The following is a 16,674-nucleotide window of genomic DNA, read 5'->3' on the forward strand; positions in this document are numbered from 1 at the left end:
CCTCACATCAGGGTAGAAGGACTCTGGGCAGCTCGGCAGTGTTCCTGTGGGCAGAGACCGGTGCCTCTGAGCCCAGAAACAGCTCCTGCATTTAGCTGCCGTTTCTGCAAGTCACTGCACTCAAAGCTTTTCTAATTTATTAGTGGGTTGTTGCTTGTTGTTTGTGTACCGAGCCAGCTAGAAAACAGCTTCTGCAGAAGAGGATAATTGCAGTCAGATAAGCTCTTCAGAGCCGGGATTGCAAGGATACAATGTATTGTACACCAGCAGTTGTCTGGATAAACTAGAAAACTGGCTGAGTTTTTGGGTAGGAACGTATTTCCCGGTCTGTCACAGACCCCCTGTCTGTCTTTGGGCAAGTCACTTGACGTGTCTCAATTACCTGTAGGTAAAAAAGGTGATAAAAGTGCTTCACCCCAGCAAACACACTCGTGGAGCAGTGGGCTACGTGCACTACAGGGGACTGGGTGCTGGGATGTGCGGTACTGGCAGCCTTGCTGGGACAGCTGAGGGATGACACTTTTGCCCCGTGGGATTTCTAAGTCTCTCATCTCGTTTAGGCAGTGTGTTCTGCAGCCAGGGTCTTGCTCTGCCAGGCTGAATACTCATGGTTCATAGTCCCACCATGAAGTTACAAGTTTGTGGCTACTCTGTCACTCCTGAGATGACAAACGGTGCCATATGCCGGGTTGTGGCAACGGGAGCAAGCAGAGCTGGATGGGCTGATGGCAGCCCCAGCCTAAACTCTACCTAAGTGTCAAGACCAAAGGGGATGCAAGCATCTGGGAAAAATTCAGGGCATGGCAAGTTTTCTGTGGGCTTGGTGCTGCCAAAAGACATCAGGTTTGCAGGAGCTGAGATCCGGTGCTCAGCACCACTGTAGAGGCAGCAGGATTGCATTTGCTGCTTCACTACCATCTTTTCTAGTCCTGTGGGGACCCACATTAGCTGTCAGCAAGGAGCAGCTTACCCGCACCATGCTCAGCTCTGTGGTGCTGGGCTGGCAGCAGTGTCGGTGCACACCAGCACTGGTGGCAGCGCTTCACACCAGGGCGGGAGGGTCAGATCCACTCCTGCTACAAACCCAGGGATTCGGCTGGCAATCCATTTGACTCTGTGTTGCCCAGAAATGACTCAGAAGCCACTGACTGACGCTGAGAGATAGGTATGACACCGAGTCCCCCAGGAGAAAGAGCAGCATCCCCAGGGTACGAGCAGAGCACGCACAAGCCGAATGGAGACCGTGCTGGAAAGTGCAAAGCCTTATAAAGGCAGTGCTCTGGGTTTGTCCTTCTTTCAGCTCTTCCAGGCGATGAAAAGGACGACTCACAACCCTAATTAACTGGAACATGCTAATACCACTGAGCTTCCCTGGCCAGCAAATTTGGCACGAGGCGTGTGGGACATTTTCCAAACAACTGCTCAGGGGAGCGCGTGCCTGCAATTTATTATTCAATGAGCAGTGTTTCCTCTCTGCCTCCACTGAAGAGCTCAGCCCAGACACATGAGGGAGGTGAGTTTGGAGCCTGCAAATCCGCTTCGAAAGCTATTTCATGCTGGAGGGACAAAAGACTTATTTCCCCCCAGGCATTAAAGGTATTTAAGGTACCAGGGGAAACAGGGCTTTGCACTGCATCACCTCTGTGAGTGCTCAGCTTCCCACATGGAAAACCACATTCCTTCAGGGTGACATACACTCTGGGCAGAAGATGCACAGCCTGTCATGGCACTCTTGTTCGAGGACCAGAGCAGCGTGCATCGTCATTTTGCAGAGCGAAGTAGAGGAGCGCAGCCAGCCCTAGTAGCCAGCAAAAGAAGAGAGGTAGCAGAGGCCCTGACATTTTGTCTCCAGCATGGGTTATCCCTTGTTTTAACAGCTGTCCTGGGCAAGGCAGTGTCCTGGCATGTTCCCCTGGATGAAGAAAGGAGAAGGAGCCTGCCTAGCTCCTATTACAGATAAATCAGCCTGTGAACTTTGAAAGAGGAGCAAAGAGTAGGGCTCTGAAAAAGATCAGTTTATCCTCGTGGTAAGACCATCACTCTCAGTGTTCACCATCCTGTCAAAACTGGAGGCAGAAGATGCAGCCTCCTGAAGGCCACCGCCTGCCTCTGGCCTCGGTGTCAGCCCAGCTGCCTCCATGGTGGCCCTGGCCCTGGGGCTGTTCGAGGCAGCTCCGGCACAGGGTGTGGGTGGCAGCAAGCTACCCCACCAAGCACTGCCACAGCCTCACCAGTACGGACACTGGGAATGGGTTAGGAGACCTGTGCAATATTCCTGGGACCACATTGGTTTGAGCACCTATCCTTTCCCCTCCTTGGGGACAAAGGACACCTCCTCCCATATTTCTCCCCATCACCAGCAGCCTCCCTCGTGTCCATCCACTCCTGCTCCCTGGCTGGCCTGCCCCTTCTTCTCGGCATTGCCTGTGGCCTTCAGCTGTGTAGCTGGGCATGGCACCATGTGCTTACTGAAGGCACATCTCTCCCCACTCCATCCCCATCTTATCCTTTGGAAACATTTGTTGTTATGGTGACAGGTCCAGAAGGAAAATCTTTTTGAGGATCTTTGAGATTTTTTAACAAAGATATAGGCACTTTATTTTTTTTCCTTAAAGGAGATGGTTATCTCACTCAATGACAACTGAATTTCTTTCTGTTTCTGGCAACCACTTTGTTAATGCTCAGGCTCCAGCTTTCACTATGTGGCAGAAAAATGGAAGGGGGAAAGGTAAAGCCAAGTGCAAAGAGCTGCTTTTAAACCCTGCTGGGGATCACAGGAGGGTGCCTTCAGGCTGAAGCTGCTGGGCTGCAGGCAGTGATGAGTCTAAGTTTTTTCCAAAATGAGTGAGATTTTGGAGCATGTTTGCATTTTTCTCAGATAGCAAAGTCCCAAGTAAATAGCAAGGGGGAACATTTATGCCCAGTAGCATGTGCTTTGTGTGAAACGTTGCACTGAGAGATATTGTCCTTGCGGGGTCTTCTTCAGAAATATCCCTTGGCTTTTGAAGGCTGCATGGTGGTAAATGCATTCTCTCCATCTCCACTGAATGGGCTGAAGGCTTTCATATGTGGCATCAGGGGATGCTGCAGAGAGAACTGTGGTGGTTTTTAACGCAAGTAATGAATATAGCAAACAGTCTCAGACCAGCCAGGCGAAAGCAATCTGGGGATGTGATGTGACCACAGGGCTGGATTTCATGGCTACTGTGTTCTGACTGTGGAATATGGATGCTAACTGACAAAAGGTTCAAAGACCTTGAGCAGCCAAGCCTGTCCAGCCTGTTTTTGTAGGCTGAGCTCACAAAGACCTTTCCCACATCTCTGCTGTACAGAGCTGAGATCAGATACCTAAAAAAAATTAATAAAAATCCACATGCTTCAGGCCCTGCACAGGCAGTTCAACACATCTATGAATGCTCAGCAGCCTCACCATGAACGAGGTATCCAAGTACATAAGAGCGTTTAACGGGCTGGCTGGGGACCTGAAGCATGACCCATTGTGGGGAAGGCTGAGAGGACAAAGCTGCTTTGGCCAAACCCTGTGCTGTGTGTGGAATATCAGAGGAGTTTCATGCATAGCTCAGAATAAACAGGCAAATAAGCAGCAGCCAGAAATGTTAATATTTGCAGACATCTCCTGGTTTTGGCGCCTGGGTGTGGGGACCTGAAGGACGCTGGTGGAATGTAAACGTGATGGATTCCTAGCTGCCCAGAGGAGCGGCATGGGGAATCTCACATCTTGGCGTGTCAGGGTGCCTGGCAGGCCAGCTCGTGATGGTTTACACAAGGAGTTCTGAGGAGAGCAGCAGACATGTGAATCTGATCCCTAGGAACTGAGCTATTTGAGTATCCCCAGAAAAAAAGCGCCATCATTAAGTGGCATTCATCCTCCTGTGCCCGTTCCAGGACCTGTTTCCTACATGCCATCACCAGTGTGCTGTGGGTTAAACCATCCCACAGCCCCTGTGCCCCTGGAGCCATGCAACATGCAAGGGCTTGGAAGAGCCCTAGTCCCATGGTGCAAACTCCTCTCCATGTAGCAGGAGATGGATTTGTCCATGTTAATCCCTAACCATTCTCCATCAGCTCCTGGATACACAAGGGGCAAAATGACACAAACATTCAGACCACTGGCCTTACTTAACCTGGCACATTTCGTGGCATGTTTGGGATGGTTTGAACCTGCTCAACATCTCTCTCCATCTCCATCTGGCTGTTATCTGGACCATGGGTGCCAGGTATGGGGTACTTGGAGCCAGTCAGATGCTTTCAGAGCACAAGGCTCTGGCCTTAGCAAAACAGCACTATCATTTGGGCCTGGGAAGAAAATATTGGCAAATCGTGGCCTATCCTTTGGTCACCCTCATCCTCCAGCTCAAAGATATCATATCTTAGAGCATTGCTTCATTTCCTGCTCACTTTTCTAAACGAGGCCTTTAAATCATGTCACTGTAGCTGAGGTTATGAAGGGATGCATAATATTCATTAAGGGTGATGCAGCTGTTACCTTGATTCACCTATTCCCTTCAGGTTTCATTTTTTTTCTCTCTGCTGCTTTCCCTTTCCATTACTTCCTCCCTCCTGATCTCAGCACAGGAGGCAGCTGGCAGAAGGCCATCAAAGCAGAGCCTCCCGAGGTGCAGCCTGCTTTTGGGGTTGTCAGAAGTCTGGGGATTTCTGCTGGACCAGCAGCACCACAGTTCCTCCTGGCCAGGGATGCCACGGGCAGCGGAAAGGACTGGCTCCAGGCTGCCCCATCCTCACCCCACAGAGTCCTTCCTCTGGGGCTTGCCTGGGTCAGCTCACAGAAAAGACCAGGTTTTATGCAGCTCAGTGTCTGAAATGTGAAACTAAGGACTGGTGAAGGGTCCCAGGGTAAGGACAGAGGATGGGACTTACGAGTCTTTCAAATGTGTTTAAAACAAACTCCTACACATGGGCTTTCAAACCCCAGTAGGCAGCAGAGCTGGGAAGTACCAAGTGCTGCTGCTCCGTCCTTACAGCCACACCAACCCCACCACCTCGCCCCGATGCCTGTGGCTGGAGGAGCCCCTGCCTCTGCGTTTCTACTCTGCAGGGGACGGGCTGGTGGGTGCAGGGGAGCACAGACCAGCGAGCACAGGAGTCACTGCCGAGGGGCTGCTCAGCACCTCCCCGTCGCAGGACCTAAGGGCTCCAGCCTCGGTTTACCCCTCTGACCCCTCCGCTGCCCTGTGGCCAGGCACCACTCAGGCAGAGCCAAGGAAGAGAGTGGGATCTGGAGGAATCCAAGTCCTCAATGTATATTAGTACTCCAGCCACAGTGAAACAGGGAAATTGAAATGCAAATCTTCTCAACCCCTGTTGAGCTTGCCCACCTGCATTTGGGGAGCCAACACAAGGGCCTGGTGCTGTGTATCAGCATTTTCTTCCCCTTCCGCTCGTGTATTGCTGGGAGCCTGGTGAAGCCCTCCGGCAGCTGGACCCACTGCGCTTCCCACTTCACCCCCCTCCTTCTGTAAGGCCAAACAGTGCCTCTGGCACCCGTCTCCAAGAATACATGTTTACTGCACAGAGCGGAGAACCATGAAGGGTTTTGGACCCAATTCATGAGCTTTCAGCCAGACCCTTCCCGATCCACGTTATCCTTCATCTCCCCAGTGCATAATCAGGCTCTCCAAACACAGTGTTCTCAGGTCCCAGCCCAGAGCTTGGAGCCTCCCAAGAGGAATATGCTAAAAAAAGAAAGAAAAACATTACATTGCCAAGCGAAGCGAGTGCTGAAAGGAAGGAGATGCCAGGAGCTCTTAAACAAGAATTTGAGACCGGGGGGGACGCTCGGGTGTGTATTTTCAATCCGCAGATAGGAGATGTGTTCATTGGGAAATGACTGCCACTCACTGTTAGCTTTAGACCTTGTAGTTGATGTCCCAGAAAGTGAAATAGCCATGACAAGGACATCCCTGCCTGTATTAGAACTTTCTGCTGGGATTGATGGATTAGCACAGCGCGTGGTAAAGTGGTGCCACTCCTCCTTTGGCTCTGAAACCCACGTTTGCAGCTCAAACCCGCAAAGATGGAGATGAGCAATTTTACATGGGCAATTTTGGCAGCAAGAGGAGTTATTTGGGAAAATGGAGTCAAGACATCAGGGGGTGCAGGACTCCCTTGGGTGCTACAGGGTGTCAGGCAGCACCTGGACCCAGCTGGCAGTGCCATGCCCTGGTGCAGAGCATTGCTCCCATGAAAGCAGCATCCTGCAGCCCCATGCCAGCCCTGGAAGCAGGGTATCCACTGGCACGGCCCCAGCCCAGTGCCACAGTGGGGCGATGCTCCTGCTGCTCACACTGCACAGAGTGCTCAAGACCGGGCTCCAGCTGGGGCTAACAGGGGAGCTCCACATCAGCTGTGCTGTCCCAGATTCTGCTGTTTAAGGGTGAAGCTTCAGTTACCTGGCTACAGAGGGACTCACCTTCTCCAGACAACAGGCCTGCAGCTGCACGGGGTGCATGGAGGTGCAGGCTGCGCGCTGTCGTTTCCCTGGGCTCCGTAACCAGCCCCATGGGGAGGGATGAGCTCTCTGCACACAGTGCGGATGCTGATTCATGGGGACATCTCCCAGCACCAATGGCTCAGGCTGGTGGGAGAACATAACCTTTCACAGCACATTCCAGATCTCTGCTGAAAAGCAGTTATTGATGCTTTTACCTCTATGTAGAGCCACACAAATAATAGACGATGGCATTGCAAGCTGCAACAGATCAAGGAGCATCACCCCGGCTCACCCCAGGCTGTGTGTCCTGGGCTGGGTGTCTTGTCTGCTGGTTTGTGTGTGTGTCTATGTGTGTGTCTGTGCAGTCTATAATGTCTTCTGAAGAAACGGTGGCCCAGCCAGGAGATCAGAGGCTGGACACGGATGACGAAGCCATTTCTTTCTCAAAAGGATGCATCTAAGCAGATGATTCAGCTCCCATCCAAAATCCAGAAGTTCAAAGCCAGCTATTTCTCAGGGATTGCTGATGCGTACGGGAAGATGACACGTAATCCCAGCTTCTCTCCCCTTGCGCAGGTGCTACCCACTCACACAGCAGCTGCAGCATGCTGGGCTGGCAGCTGCCACTGCTCCCAGCAAGCCCCGGCCATTTGTATGGTAAAATCCAGCCTACTGGAGGCACTACCGGGCAGTGAGGTTTTGCTGCATTAAGTCACAGCTAAGCAGAGATTGTTCAGTCATCCCTGGATGCCTGGGTCATCCATAGGTCCCCAGTGTCACCATCACAGTGACATTCCTGGGGGACCCCGCTGAGCTGTGCAGTGAAGAGGGGAAAAGGGCAGCAATGGGAGCAGGTTCAGCCTGTTAGAAACAATTCCTGCCCAGCCAGCAGCTGGTGAGCAGCAGGGGCTGAGCATCCCTGTCCCACTGTCAGCATGGGGACTGGAGTAAGAGGGTGCAACCAACCCTCACCTCGCTCAGCAAGCTGGAGCAGGTCCTGAGCCCCCAGAATAACTGCATTGGGACTGGCGGCATATTTGAGCATGGTCTGACCTCACTGGTGTCCGCAGATGCCACTTGGCCACCCAGAGCCCCTTGGAGCACTTTCACAGCAGCCTGTATCCTCCCTCTTTGTCCATGGCACCTCCTGGAGCTCAGCGCTTTCCCGGAGCACCCAGCCCTGCCGCACACCAGCATTCACATTGCCTATGCCAGGGCTGGGCAGAGCAACAGGGAGCAATGAGGAGCTTCACCTTGTCACTGCCTTGTGCCCGGGTGGCTGCAGGAGGCTGCCTGAGCTGTATCTGTGGTGGTTCCCCCCTCCTCTGGGCCACTCTGTGATCTCAGAAATCCCTGTTAGGCCTTGGCCTTTGTGGAATGAGTTGGGCAGTTAAGCATCCCTTGACAGTACCAGCAACTCTTGCATGGCTGAGGTGCGGAATGGCACTGACCCTACCAGGAACTCCTGTTGCTTGGCCAAGGTGGGGAGCAAAAGCAGGAATAATCAGTCATGCCCCAACAACCTTGGAGCATTCCTGACCTGAATCACCAATCATCTTGCAACCCTATAAAGAGGAATCCTAAGTCAGACCACTTGAGCTCTCCTGGACCTCAGTGGGCTGTGACCAGCATCTCCCTCTGAGTGGGATGCCTCTCAGAGCTCACAAACTCCCAAGTGTGCAAATTTCAGAGGACCATTGCTGAAAGCTGACAACGGGGCCTGGGCTGAAACAGCCATTCCTCAAGGCTCAGCCCTTTGTCCGCTGAGAAATCCCAAGTCCTTTGATGTATTTCACTGATCTCAAGGGGAATTTTAAACAGGTATGCCTCTGTACATTTATATACATTTATCTCTTTGTGTGCCTGTGCATGTGTATGTGAACTGGTTTAGCAACCCTACCTATAATAAAGTTACTGCTGTGATTGTAGTGAATCCTACTGATTCATTTTGTAAATATTAAATTAGTCAACAATTAGCTGCTGCTAAAATCTTGTGACCTGCCTTAAAACTGTGAATAAACCTTAGACATCCTTTAGATATAAACCATTGTCCAAGTCTGAGGTTAAGGCTGGACCTAGCTGCACCTGAGCTGTCAGGAGTTTAGAAATGAGGGGGGTCTCCTCCAAAACTCGTGACTCAACAGAAGGGTTTCCCTTACCCATATGTGTCTTTTGTCTCTGTGTAAACCATTCGAGCTCGATTCTAACTCCATTTTCCTTTGTACATTTCATCCATGTAATAAGTAATAGAGCAAACTTTGCCATCAAAATTTAAGTCACCCCCCCCCAAATTCATATTCAACCTACTTTTGCCAGTACCTTTGATGGTGGTTCCTTAAGTGACCTAAACTGTTCATCCATGACAGCATCTCACCTGCCCGTGGCCAGCATCCCCCAGGACCGATTGCTTCTAGTGTAGCCAGTGATGCTTAAAGTCTAAACATCAGTGCGGGGCTGTGGCTGAGCACCCCGAGGGGCTGGTGGAGACAAGGGGGAGGCTGATGCTTGCAAGCAGGGCTGCTGCAGCCACGCGTAGTGAACAAGCACATACAGTGCAAGAGAAAGCCTGGGAAAATCCCTCAGGCAAGCAAATGAAGATGGGTGGAAACTTTTTCTGTGTTAATTGCAACCACTCCAATGGTGAGAAAACGCAGAGCAGCAGCAGGATGAGAGCAGTAGATGGACAGTGCCTAGCACATCACCCTTCTTAATGGGTGCTCTGATTCCAACAGCAGTTGCGAGATAGATCATCTGTGCAACTCTTGGCTGCCTGCATGTCTCCCCTTCCTCCAGTTTTATTTGCTTTCACTCCCAGTATTGAAAGCTCTTGTGGTTTTCCTCACATGTCCACCAGCTGCTTCCCACACCATCCCAGGGCTCACCCTCAGGTGACCGTGCAAGGATGAAAACCCTGCTTGCTTTCTTCTGCAAGCAAGCCTGCAGCCCTTGCGATCACGGAGCGAAACCTGGAGCTGTGACCCCAAAGCCCTGGTCGGAGGCTCTGAAGGGCCCGTGCCTCAGAGAGCTGCGCAGCTCCCGAGCCTGCAGCGCCCTGGCGAAGGGAAGCCCGGGAAGTGGGGCAGGCCTGGCCTCGGGGCTGCTTCCGCGAGCTCTCGTGGCTGAATGCAGCAGCGGGGCAGTGCGGGGCAGGGCAGGGGCAGGGGCAGGGCAGGGGCAGGGCAGGGCACAGCAATGCCGTGCCGCGCCGCACCGGGTCGCAGCTCCCGCCCCACCGCAGGCGGCGCGCAGGCCCCCGGCAGCTGTCCGGGCCCGCGCACACGTAACACGTCACGTGCCAGAGCCCGCCCAGCCCCCGGCTTAGCTTCCATCCAATGAGCAGTGGGGCGGGCCGCGCGTCAGCACTTCGATTGGTCGAGGCGGCCGTCAATCCGCGGGCGGGGTGGGACGGGGGCTCAAAGTGCGGAGGTCGCAAGCTGCGCGGTGCGGTGCGGTGCGGTAGCTCGGGGTTATATTTCGGGGTGGGGTGGGGGGGGGGTGCGCGTAGCGCAGCCGGGCGGGCTCTGGGCTGCGGGCTCAGCCCCCTGCGGCCGCGGGGCAGCACCGCCGAGCGGCGGGCCCTGGGGCTCCCCAGGCTGTGGAGTGGCAGGGCCCCGTGGGGGCGGCCGGCCGGTCCCCGTAGGCTGCTCTGAGTAGTTTTGCTGAAGTAGTAGGAATCAGAAAGTTGCTGCTCAGCCGCAGGACTGAGCCTTTGCCAGGGCTTCTCTGTGATTCCCACCCGCTGGGCCTTTCCAGGCGTGGATGTGCCCAGTGTGGCACCAGGGCAGGGCCTGTGCCTTCTGCCCAAGGTCTGGTAACCGAGCCCTGCCCCAGAGCACCCAGCAGAGCCCAGCGTGAGGGGAGGCAGAAGCCTGGCCTAGCCCAGGGAGACGGGATTTGAGGATGGTGATGGCAGGAAACTCAGGGTGGGACCTGTGTGCCTGCAGGGATGGCCAGCTGGAGCCAGGACCGGAGCCTGCGGGAGGACCTGACATGTGCCATCTGCTGCCAGCTTTTCAGCGAGCCTGTCATGCTGGATTGCATGCACCACTTCTGCAAGGCCTGCATCCAGGGCTACTGGGAGAGCTGTGCCCATGTCCCCTCCTGCCCCCAGTGCCGCCGTGAGTTCCCCAGCCAGGGCTTCCGCACCCACTACCTGCTGTCGGGGCTGGTGGAGAAGGTGCGGCGCTGTGGCTTCGCAGAGCACCAGCACAAGATGCGGGTGAGTGGCTTCTGCTCAGCTGGGGAAGATGGAGACAGGTGCCATGTGAGCCCTGTGCAGACATTGCAAGCCCAGCATCCCCTCCTCCTGCACATGGTTGCCCTATGCCTGCCTCACCTGACTTGAGCGTAGTGGCATCTGTATCTCTTCCCAATTTTTTCCCTCTCCCTGCTTCCCTTCAGCTGTCTAGTTTCTGGATACTTTCTTCTCTTGCATTTGTTTCCCTCACTGCTGCGTCTGACTTCCATCACAGCCTCGTTGTTTCTCGTGTAGGGTTCACACAGCCAGGGTGAGGGTGGTTTGTCCTGAGTGTGCTGCCTGAGGGGTCAGTCCCTGCACAAGCCAGTTCACAGCATGCAGCCTTTAAAACACCTGCAAACAGATATCCCAGGCTGGAGCTCCCAGTCTTAAAAATAAATCTATTTTATTATGGGCATGTATATATAGTTCTCAAGCCTGTGCATCTGGTGCTTTCTTCTCACTGCTTTCATAAGAAATCCTGTTGCAGCCTCCCTCTAATGCTGGCCTCAGGAACTGGGGTTGCTCCTGAATCACAGCAGAGTAATGAAATGGTCTCCTCACCATCTCTTCCTTCTTCCTGCAGAAGCACCTGGCAGATGCTTTGCAAGCTCGTCAGAAAGAGATGGAGAAATTCTTGGAAAGGAAGCATGCAACACAGGAAGCTATCAACGGCCTGACGGTAATGCCCTGTGATAGCTGCTTTTTGTACAGTCTCTGAGTTAATGGTCATGGAGGATCTGTGTATCGCTTCAGCTGAGATTTAGCTCAGCTTCTTGTAAAACTAGATAAATAACTATGTAGGGATCTGAACAAACTCCCCCACCTGTAGGCCAGAGCCCATCACTACTGAATATTTGGTGGAGGCTTTGGTAAGAGGTATTGAATGCTCATTAATGCAGCGTTTGAGGTGCATTGGTGCAGCAGAGCTAAGACAGTGTGAGCAGTGAGAGCTGTTGGCTGAGCAGCCAGTTCTGGCTCTGCAGTGCTGTCCTCTTGGAAGAGGGTTAATTCTTGGAAGCTCTAAAATCTTCTTGTGTGTCTGAAGGGGTGGCAGCAAAGCTGAAGGAGCTGGGTCAGCAGCAGTGTTGGTGCTGCAGAGAGCAGTGGCCTTGTAACAAGGACCATGTTTGCATTCACGGCAAAGCTCTGAGATGATGTGAGGAACCTGAGTGCTCTCTATAGGCTCGAGTGGTACCAGTCTGCCTGCCTGTCACTGATCAATGAAGCAAGAACAGCCCCAGGCTGACTGCGCTTCCTTCTTGAGTGACATAAAAGTATTAAAAGCCAAGAAAGGAGAGTGTAAGGAAAAAAAAAAGTAGCTCAGAGATGAGATAAAACTGATGGGAGACTGTCTTCTGACTAGGGTCTCTGATACCCCTTCCTGCCATGTCATACCTCTATCCCAGTGCCAGATTTGGAATAGACCTTTGAAGTTAATGAAGAAGTATTAGCAGATAAGCACATGCAGCTAATGTCCAGTTGCAGTGGAAGAACCAAGAGGTGTTTCAAGAGTAAAGGATCAAAGTGCTTATTTGAACAGGGAAGTCATGCATGTCCTTTGCGGTTCTGGTGTGTCAGCATGAGCACCTGCTAGAGCAAAAGGAAGATGGGGTGCTGTGCTGGCTGGTGAAGCTTCGGATGTACTCTGGGGAAGATAGTTTTCCTGCTGGTAGAAAGGGATGTGCATTTCAGGAAAATGAGGGCTAAAGTTGCACTTAAAGATTAAAAACTTAGAAAATAAAAGGTCATTGGCTGTCTCTTGTAAACAGTCAGGAAGGCAGTGAGAGCACCCCAAGGTTGGCTGGCTGACTAAACAACTGGAAAACAGTGAGCTCTGAAGAGAAGAACTGAATGGAATTTTATCAGCCTTAACTACAGAGATTAGTTTGTGCAGCTCCCCTGTCTCTCCCATACAAACAGGAGCCCTGAGAGACAGAAGCATCAGAGAAAAAGAGCAAGTTACCAGTGCCAGGCAGCTCTGCCTGGGGTCTGGCATGATGTGAAATAAATCCTGACTAACCTGAACAGCTGAGTCTGAAGCTCCAGAAAAAGCAGAACTGCTCCAGTCTTGCACACAAGCAACCTCCTGGTGGTGTGGGAGAGGGCTGTGAGTTCCCACTCTGTCACCTTCACTAGAAATCCCTGCACATAGCCAGAGTCATTGGTGGAATTTGGGTTTTGTTTTTCTTTCCCTCTGGCTCTGCTGCTTTGAAAGTTGTTCTTGCATCCTGTTCACCATACAAGAAGTTGTGGGTATGTCTGAGACTAATTTTTAGGACTCTCATAAGCAGAGTGGCAGACCCAGCCATCCTGTGCACCTACTTGTGTGTTTTAGCTGCCAGACTCATCTTCTGCCTTTTCCCTCTGCTCAGAAGGTGTCTGGGGAGCTGAACTTGAAGATCCGGGCAGAGTTTGCCTGCCTTCGTCAGATCCTGGAAGAAAAGGAGAGAGCTGTGCTGGCAGAGCTGGGTGAAAAAGAAGAGCAGTCGCTGGCACAGCTGCACAGGGATGTCCACTTGCTGGAGGAGGGGATATCGGTGCTGCAGAGGGACATAGAGCGCATAGAGCAGTCCCTGAGCAAGGTGGAAGAGGTGTCATTGCTGGAGGTGAGTGTGCTTGGCTGACTCTGGCAGGAGGCTGAGGGATGTTTCAGGATCTGAATTTGGAATGGGGAAAGTCCTAAACGAAAGCACTAGGCTGTATCTGGAAGTCGTTCTCACTGCCATCCCTCTGGATTATCTATCCAATCCCCTGGAGTCTGAGGGCTTTAGCCACAAGGGATATGGTGATCTCTCAGATGCGGTGGGTCTCAGGAGCCTTACTCCTCTGTCACCCCTGTGAAGTTGCCTTGGCCCCAGTGCCGAGTTGGTGTCCCCCAGACTGGGGTTCTGAGTAGGTTGGTTTCTTCTCTCTGTGCTGTGTGACAGCAGGAGGCAGGACAGGGAGCTTATTTGTGCAGCTGCACAAATTACAGATAGTGACTGCTAATTCTTTCTGCTCCTCACTGCAGGTGGAGAGCCTGAATATCAGGTACGTGTCTGGCATGAAAGAAGCTGATTTCCTTTTCAGGAGCTTATCTCTGTCCCTGGCTGGGACCACACGGAAGAGGGATCTTATCTCTAGTTTTAAAAGCATCACAAATTGCTCAGTTTGCTGCTGGTGCTGTGCCAGGTGGGGGGTGGTCCTCAGCACATGTGGGATGCTCTTCCCAGGGAGCGTATGTGTCAGTGGCTGGGCTGGAAAAGCAGGTGGAGGAGACATGCTGGTTTGGAATGGGTGCAAGAGCCATGCATGCTGCAAGTGGGAACAAGGCTGATGCAACAGACTTTGGGTGCTTTGGCTTCTCCCTCCCCTTTCTTAGCTTCTTACAACTTCATGGGGCTGCCAAACTGACCACAAGGTGCAGGTTTGCTTGAGGCTGCAATTAGCTGAGGACCAGAACTGCCCTAGGGGAGTGTGTCCCTGTCCCCTCCCTCCATGGGGGTTGCAGTGGGGTGCAGCCTGGCCTGTTCACCCATGCAGGAATCCTGCTTGGGTGTGCTGGGTGCTGGTCTGCTGTGAGTCACTTGCTGCTCCACAGGCTCTCGGGCCACATCAGGCAGAGCAAACAGCTGCCGGGGAGGCCTGTGTCCTGTTCCTGCCAGATCTGTCACGCACTGTAGCGTGCTGCAGTCCTGACCAGGCTCTTCCTACATGCCTCACTAGTAGCACAGCAGAGGGGTTGACTGCCGCTTTCTCTGCCCCAGGCCCTCGGTGCGCGTTGAGACCCAGCCTGCCTTCAGCCTGCAGCACTACAGGGACAGCCACAGCGGCCCCTTGCAGTACATGTTCTGGAGACAGATGCTGCAGTCTATCCACCCCGGTGAGCAGACTGGTGTGAGGGATGGGCGTGCTGGATGGTGGAAGAGCCAGAGATGCTCTGCAGAGGGCATATGCAAGCAGTAAAATGCTGTGCTTGATGTCTCCACAGCTCCTGCCCCGCTCACCTTTGATACTGAGTCAGCCCACCCCAACCTGGTGTTCTCCAGAGACCTGACAGCAGTGACAGAGAGGAATCGAGCCCTGCCTGTCCCCAGCAGCCCCCGGCGCTTCCTTCAGTGTGTCAATGTCCTGGGCTTGCAGACCTTTGACAGCGGCCAGCACTACTGGGAGGTTTGGGTGGGCAGCAAAACCAAGTGGGACCTGGGGGTGGCCAATGAGGCTGTGGACCGGGCGGCAAAGGTCAAGCTGTGCCCGGAGAATGGCTACTGGACGCTTCGCCTGCGGAACAAGAATGAATACTGGGCCACCACCACCCCCTCGGTGCGCCTGACTCCCCGCCAGCCCCCCCGGAAAGTGGGGGTCTTCCTGGATTGCCAGGAGGGCACTGTCACCTTCTTTGATGCCAGGGACATGTCCCACCTCTTCACCTTCCACCAGGTCTCTGCAGAGAGGTACTGCCCCTTCTTCAGCACCTGCTTCAGTGATGGGTGGGACAACATAGAGCCCATGCGCCTCTGCCACCTGGCCCTGTGAGGGATGAGGAAGAGCAGGGTGCTCTGGGGACACCAGCCTGGCTCCTTGCCCCTGCCAGTTGGCTGCCTGGGGCCATGCTGGAGGCCAGTTCTGCACACACACCTGGTGGGTGTTGAAGGGGTTGTTTCACTTTCTGTTTTGAGAGGAGGGAGGGGGACGAGTCTCTTCTTAGCTTCTGTCTGCCTTCCTTTCCCTGTGGCATGGGTTGTGGGCGATGCACTGTGTTCCTGGAGGTGCGTGGCACTCCTCGAGGAACAACCTTCCATGCTTGAGCATGGTGCGGTTCGGTGACCACAGCCACAGGCCGCTTTCACCTCTCGTTTCTCTGTACTCACATTCATAAACCCTGTGGAGGAGGAGGACGGCAGCCCCGGAGGCACCTGATGGTGCTCTGGACACCTGGCAGCGGGCTCCCTCGGCTCAGAGCTGTGGGGAAGGGCTTCAGGCTGGCGGCAGAGGGAGCCCGGTGCGCGGCGTGGGACCTGCTGCGGCCCGGGGACTGCGCTGCCTGCCCTCTGCTTGTCACCATTAAAGTTCGTTGGAAAGGCCACTGCCTGCTGGACTTGCTCAGGGCTTACGTGCTGCTGGGGGTCTGCTGCACCGCGGTGTAGGACACCGTGGGGGCACAGAGCAGGCCCCTGCTCCCGCCTGGGCTCTCCCCTCTGCCTGCAGCACAGGAGGCATGAGAGAGCCAGCTCCTGCTCTGCGCTGCCCTTGGAGCAGCCCGGGGCTCTGCAGGCATGGGGTGGAGGTGGGTGCAGGGGGAGCCCAGTTTTTGGGGAGCTGCTGCTCTGTGCAGCCTTGTTTGGGGGTCAGGGGTGCTTGGAGGAGATGTCTGGGGTTTCTGCTCCCTCCCTGCTAAGCAACGGGGCTGAACTCAGCCTCCTCTCCTGACTCCTGCCTTGTCCTCTCGCTGCCCCCCAGTCTCAGCTGGAATAAAAGTGGCGAAGAAAGAGCGGTTGGCTTCGAGATGCTGCTGTGAGTGGGGCTGTCACCCCCCTGCAAGGGCCGGCAGCCTCTGCAGGAAGGTGAGGCTGGTTTGATTGCAGCAGGGAGCTGCAGCCGGGAGGACCGAAACCCATTGCCTCCTCACCTGCCCTGCAACCGCAAGGAGTCAAGGCCGGGCAGCGGCAGGCAGCCTTCCCCGAAGCGTGAGGGGGAGTGGGTCTGGCAGGCAGCGAGCGCAGCCGGGCTTCGGCAGCTGCCGGCTCCCACTGCCCACCGCTGCCGTGGGCTGCTCTGGTGGCACGGGCTGCCAGCAGCTCGCTGCGACGTGTGCCAGCGCCATCACCGCCACATCCTACACCTTCCCCTTGGCAAAGGCAGAGCTGGAGAGCCTCGAAACCTGCTGGTCGGTCACAAATCCTTGGGCTGAGCAGGCTCCTGAGGAAGCATATCTCCTCCTCCTCCAGGCATGGCGTGCGGCTCCCGGGCAGAGCTGTGTTTT

General features: G+C 54.2%; 1 protein-coding gene across 6 annotated transcripts; it reads left to right on the top strand.

Annotated features, from left to right (window-relative positions):
• The first annotated feature begins 9,839 nt into the window (after positions 1–9,839).
• LOC102053413 (zinc-binding protein A33) lies at positions 9,840–15,775 on the top strand. Of its 6 annotated transcripts, none has more exons than XM_055719317.1 (7): positions 9,840–9,928; positions 10,417–10,691; positions 11,296–11,391; positions 13,085–13,318; positions 13,723–13,742; positions 14,459–14,574; positions 14,683–15,775. In XM_055719317.1, exons 2-7 carry the CDS (start codon positions 10,419–10,421, stop codon positions 15,225–15,227), a joined length of 1,284 nt encoding a protein of 427 aa, XP_055575292.1. In that variant the 5' UTR covers positions 9,840–9,928; positions 10,417–10,418; the 3' UTR covers positions 15,228–15,775. The 6 variants fall into 6 exon arrangements, with proteins under 6 accessions (XP_055575292.1, XP_055575289.1, XP_055575288.1 ...); XM_055719314.1 differs by having other exon boundaries at positions 9,863–9,913; XM_055719313.1 differs by having other exon boundaries at positions 9,881–9,923.
• The last annotated feature ends 899 nt before the right edge of the window (positions 15,776–16,674 follow it).

Source organism: Falco cherrug, chromosome 8 (assembly GCF_023634085.1).
Source record: "Falco cherrug isolate bFalChe1 chromosome 8, bFalChe1.pri, whole genome shotgun sequence".
NCBI classification, from domain to species: domain Eukaryota; kingdom Metazoa; phylum Chordata; class Aves; order Falconiformes; family Falconidae; genus Falco; species Falco cherrug.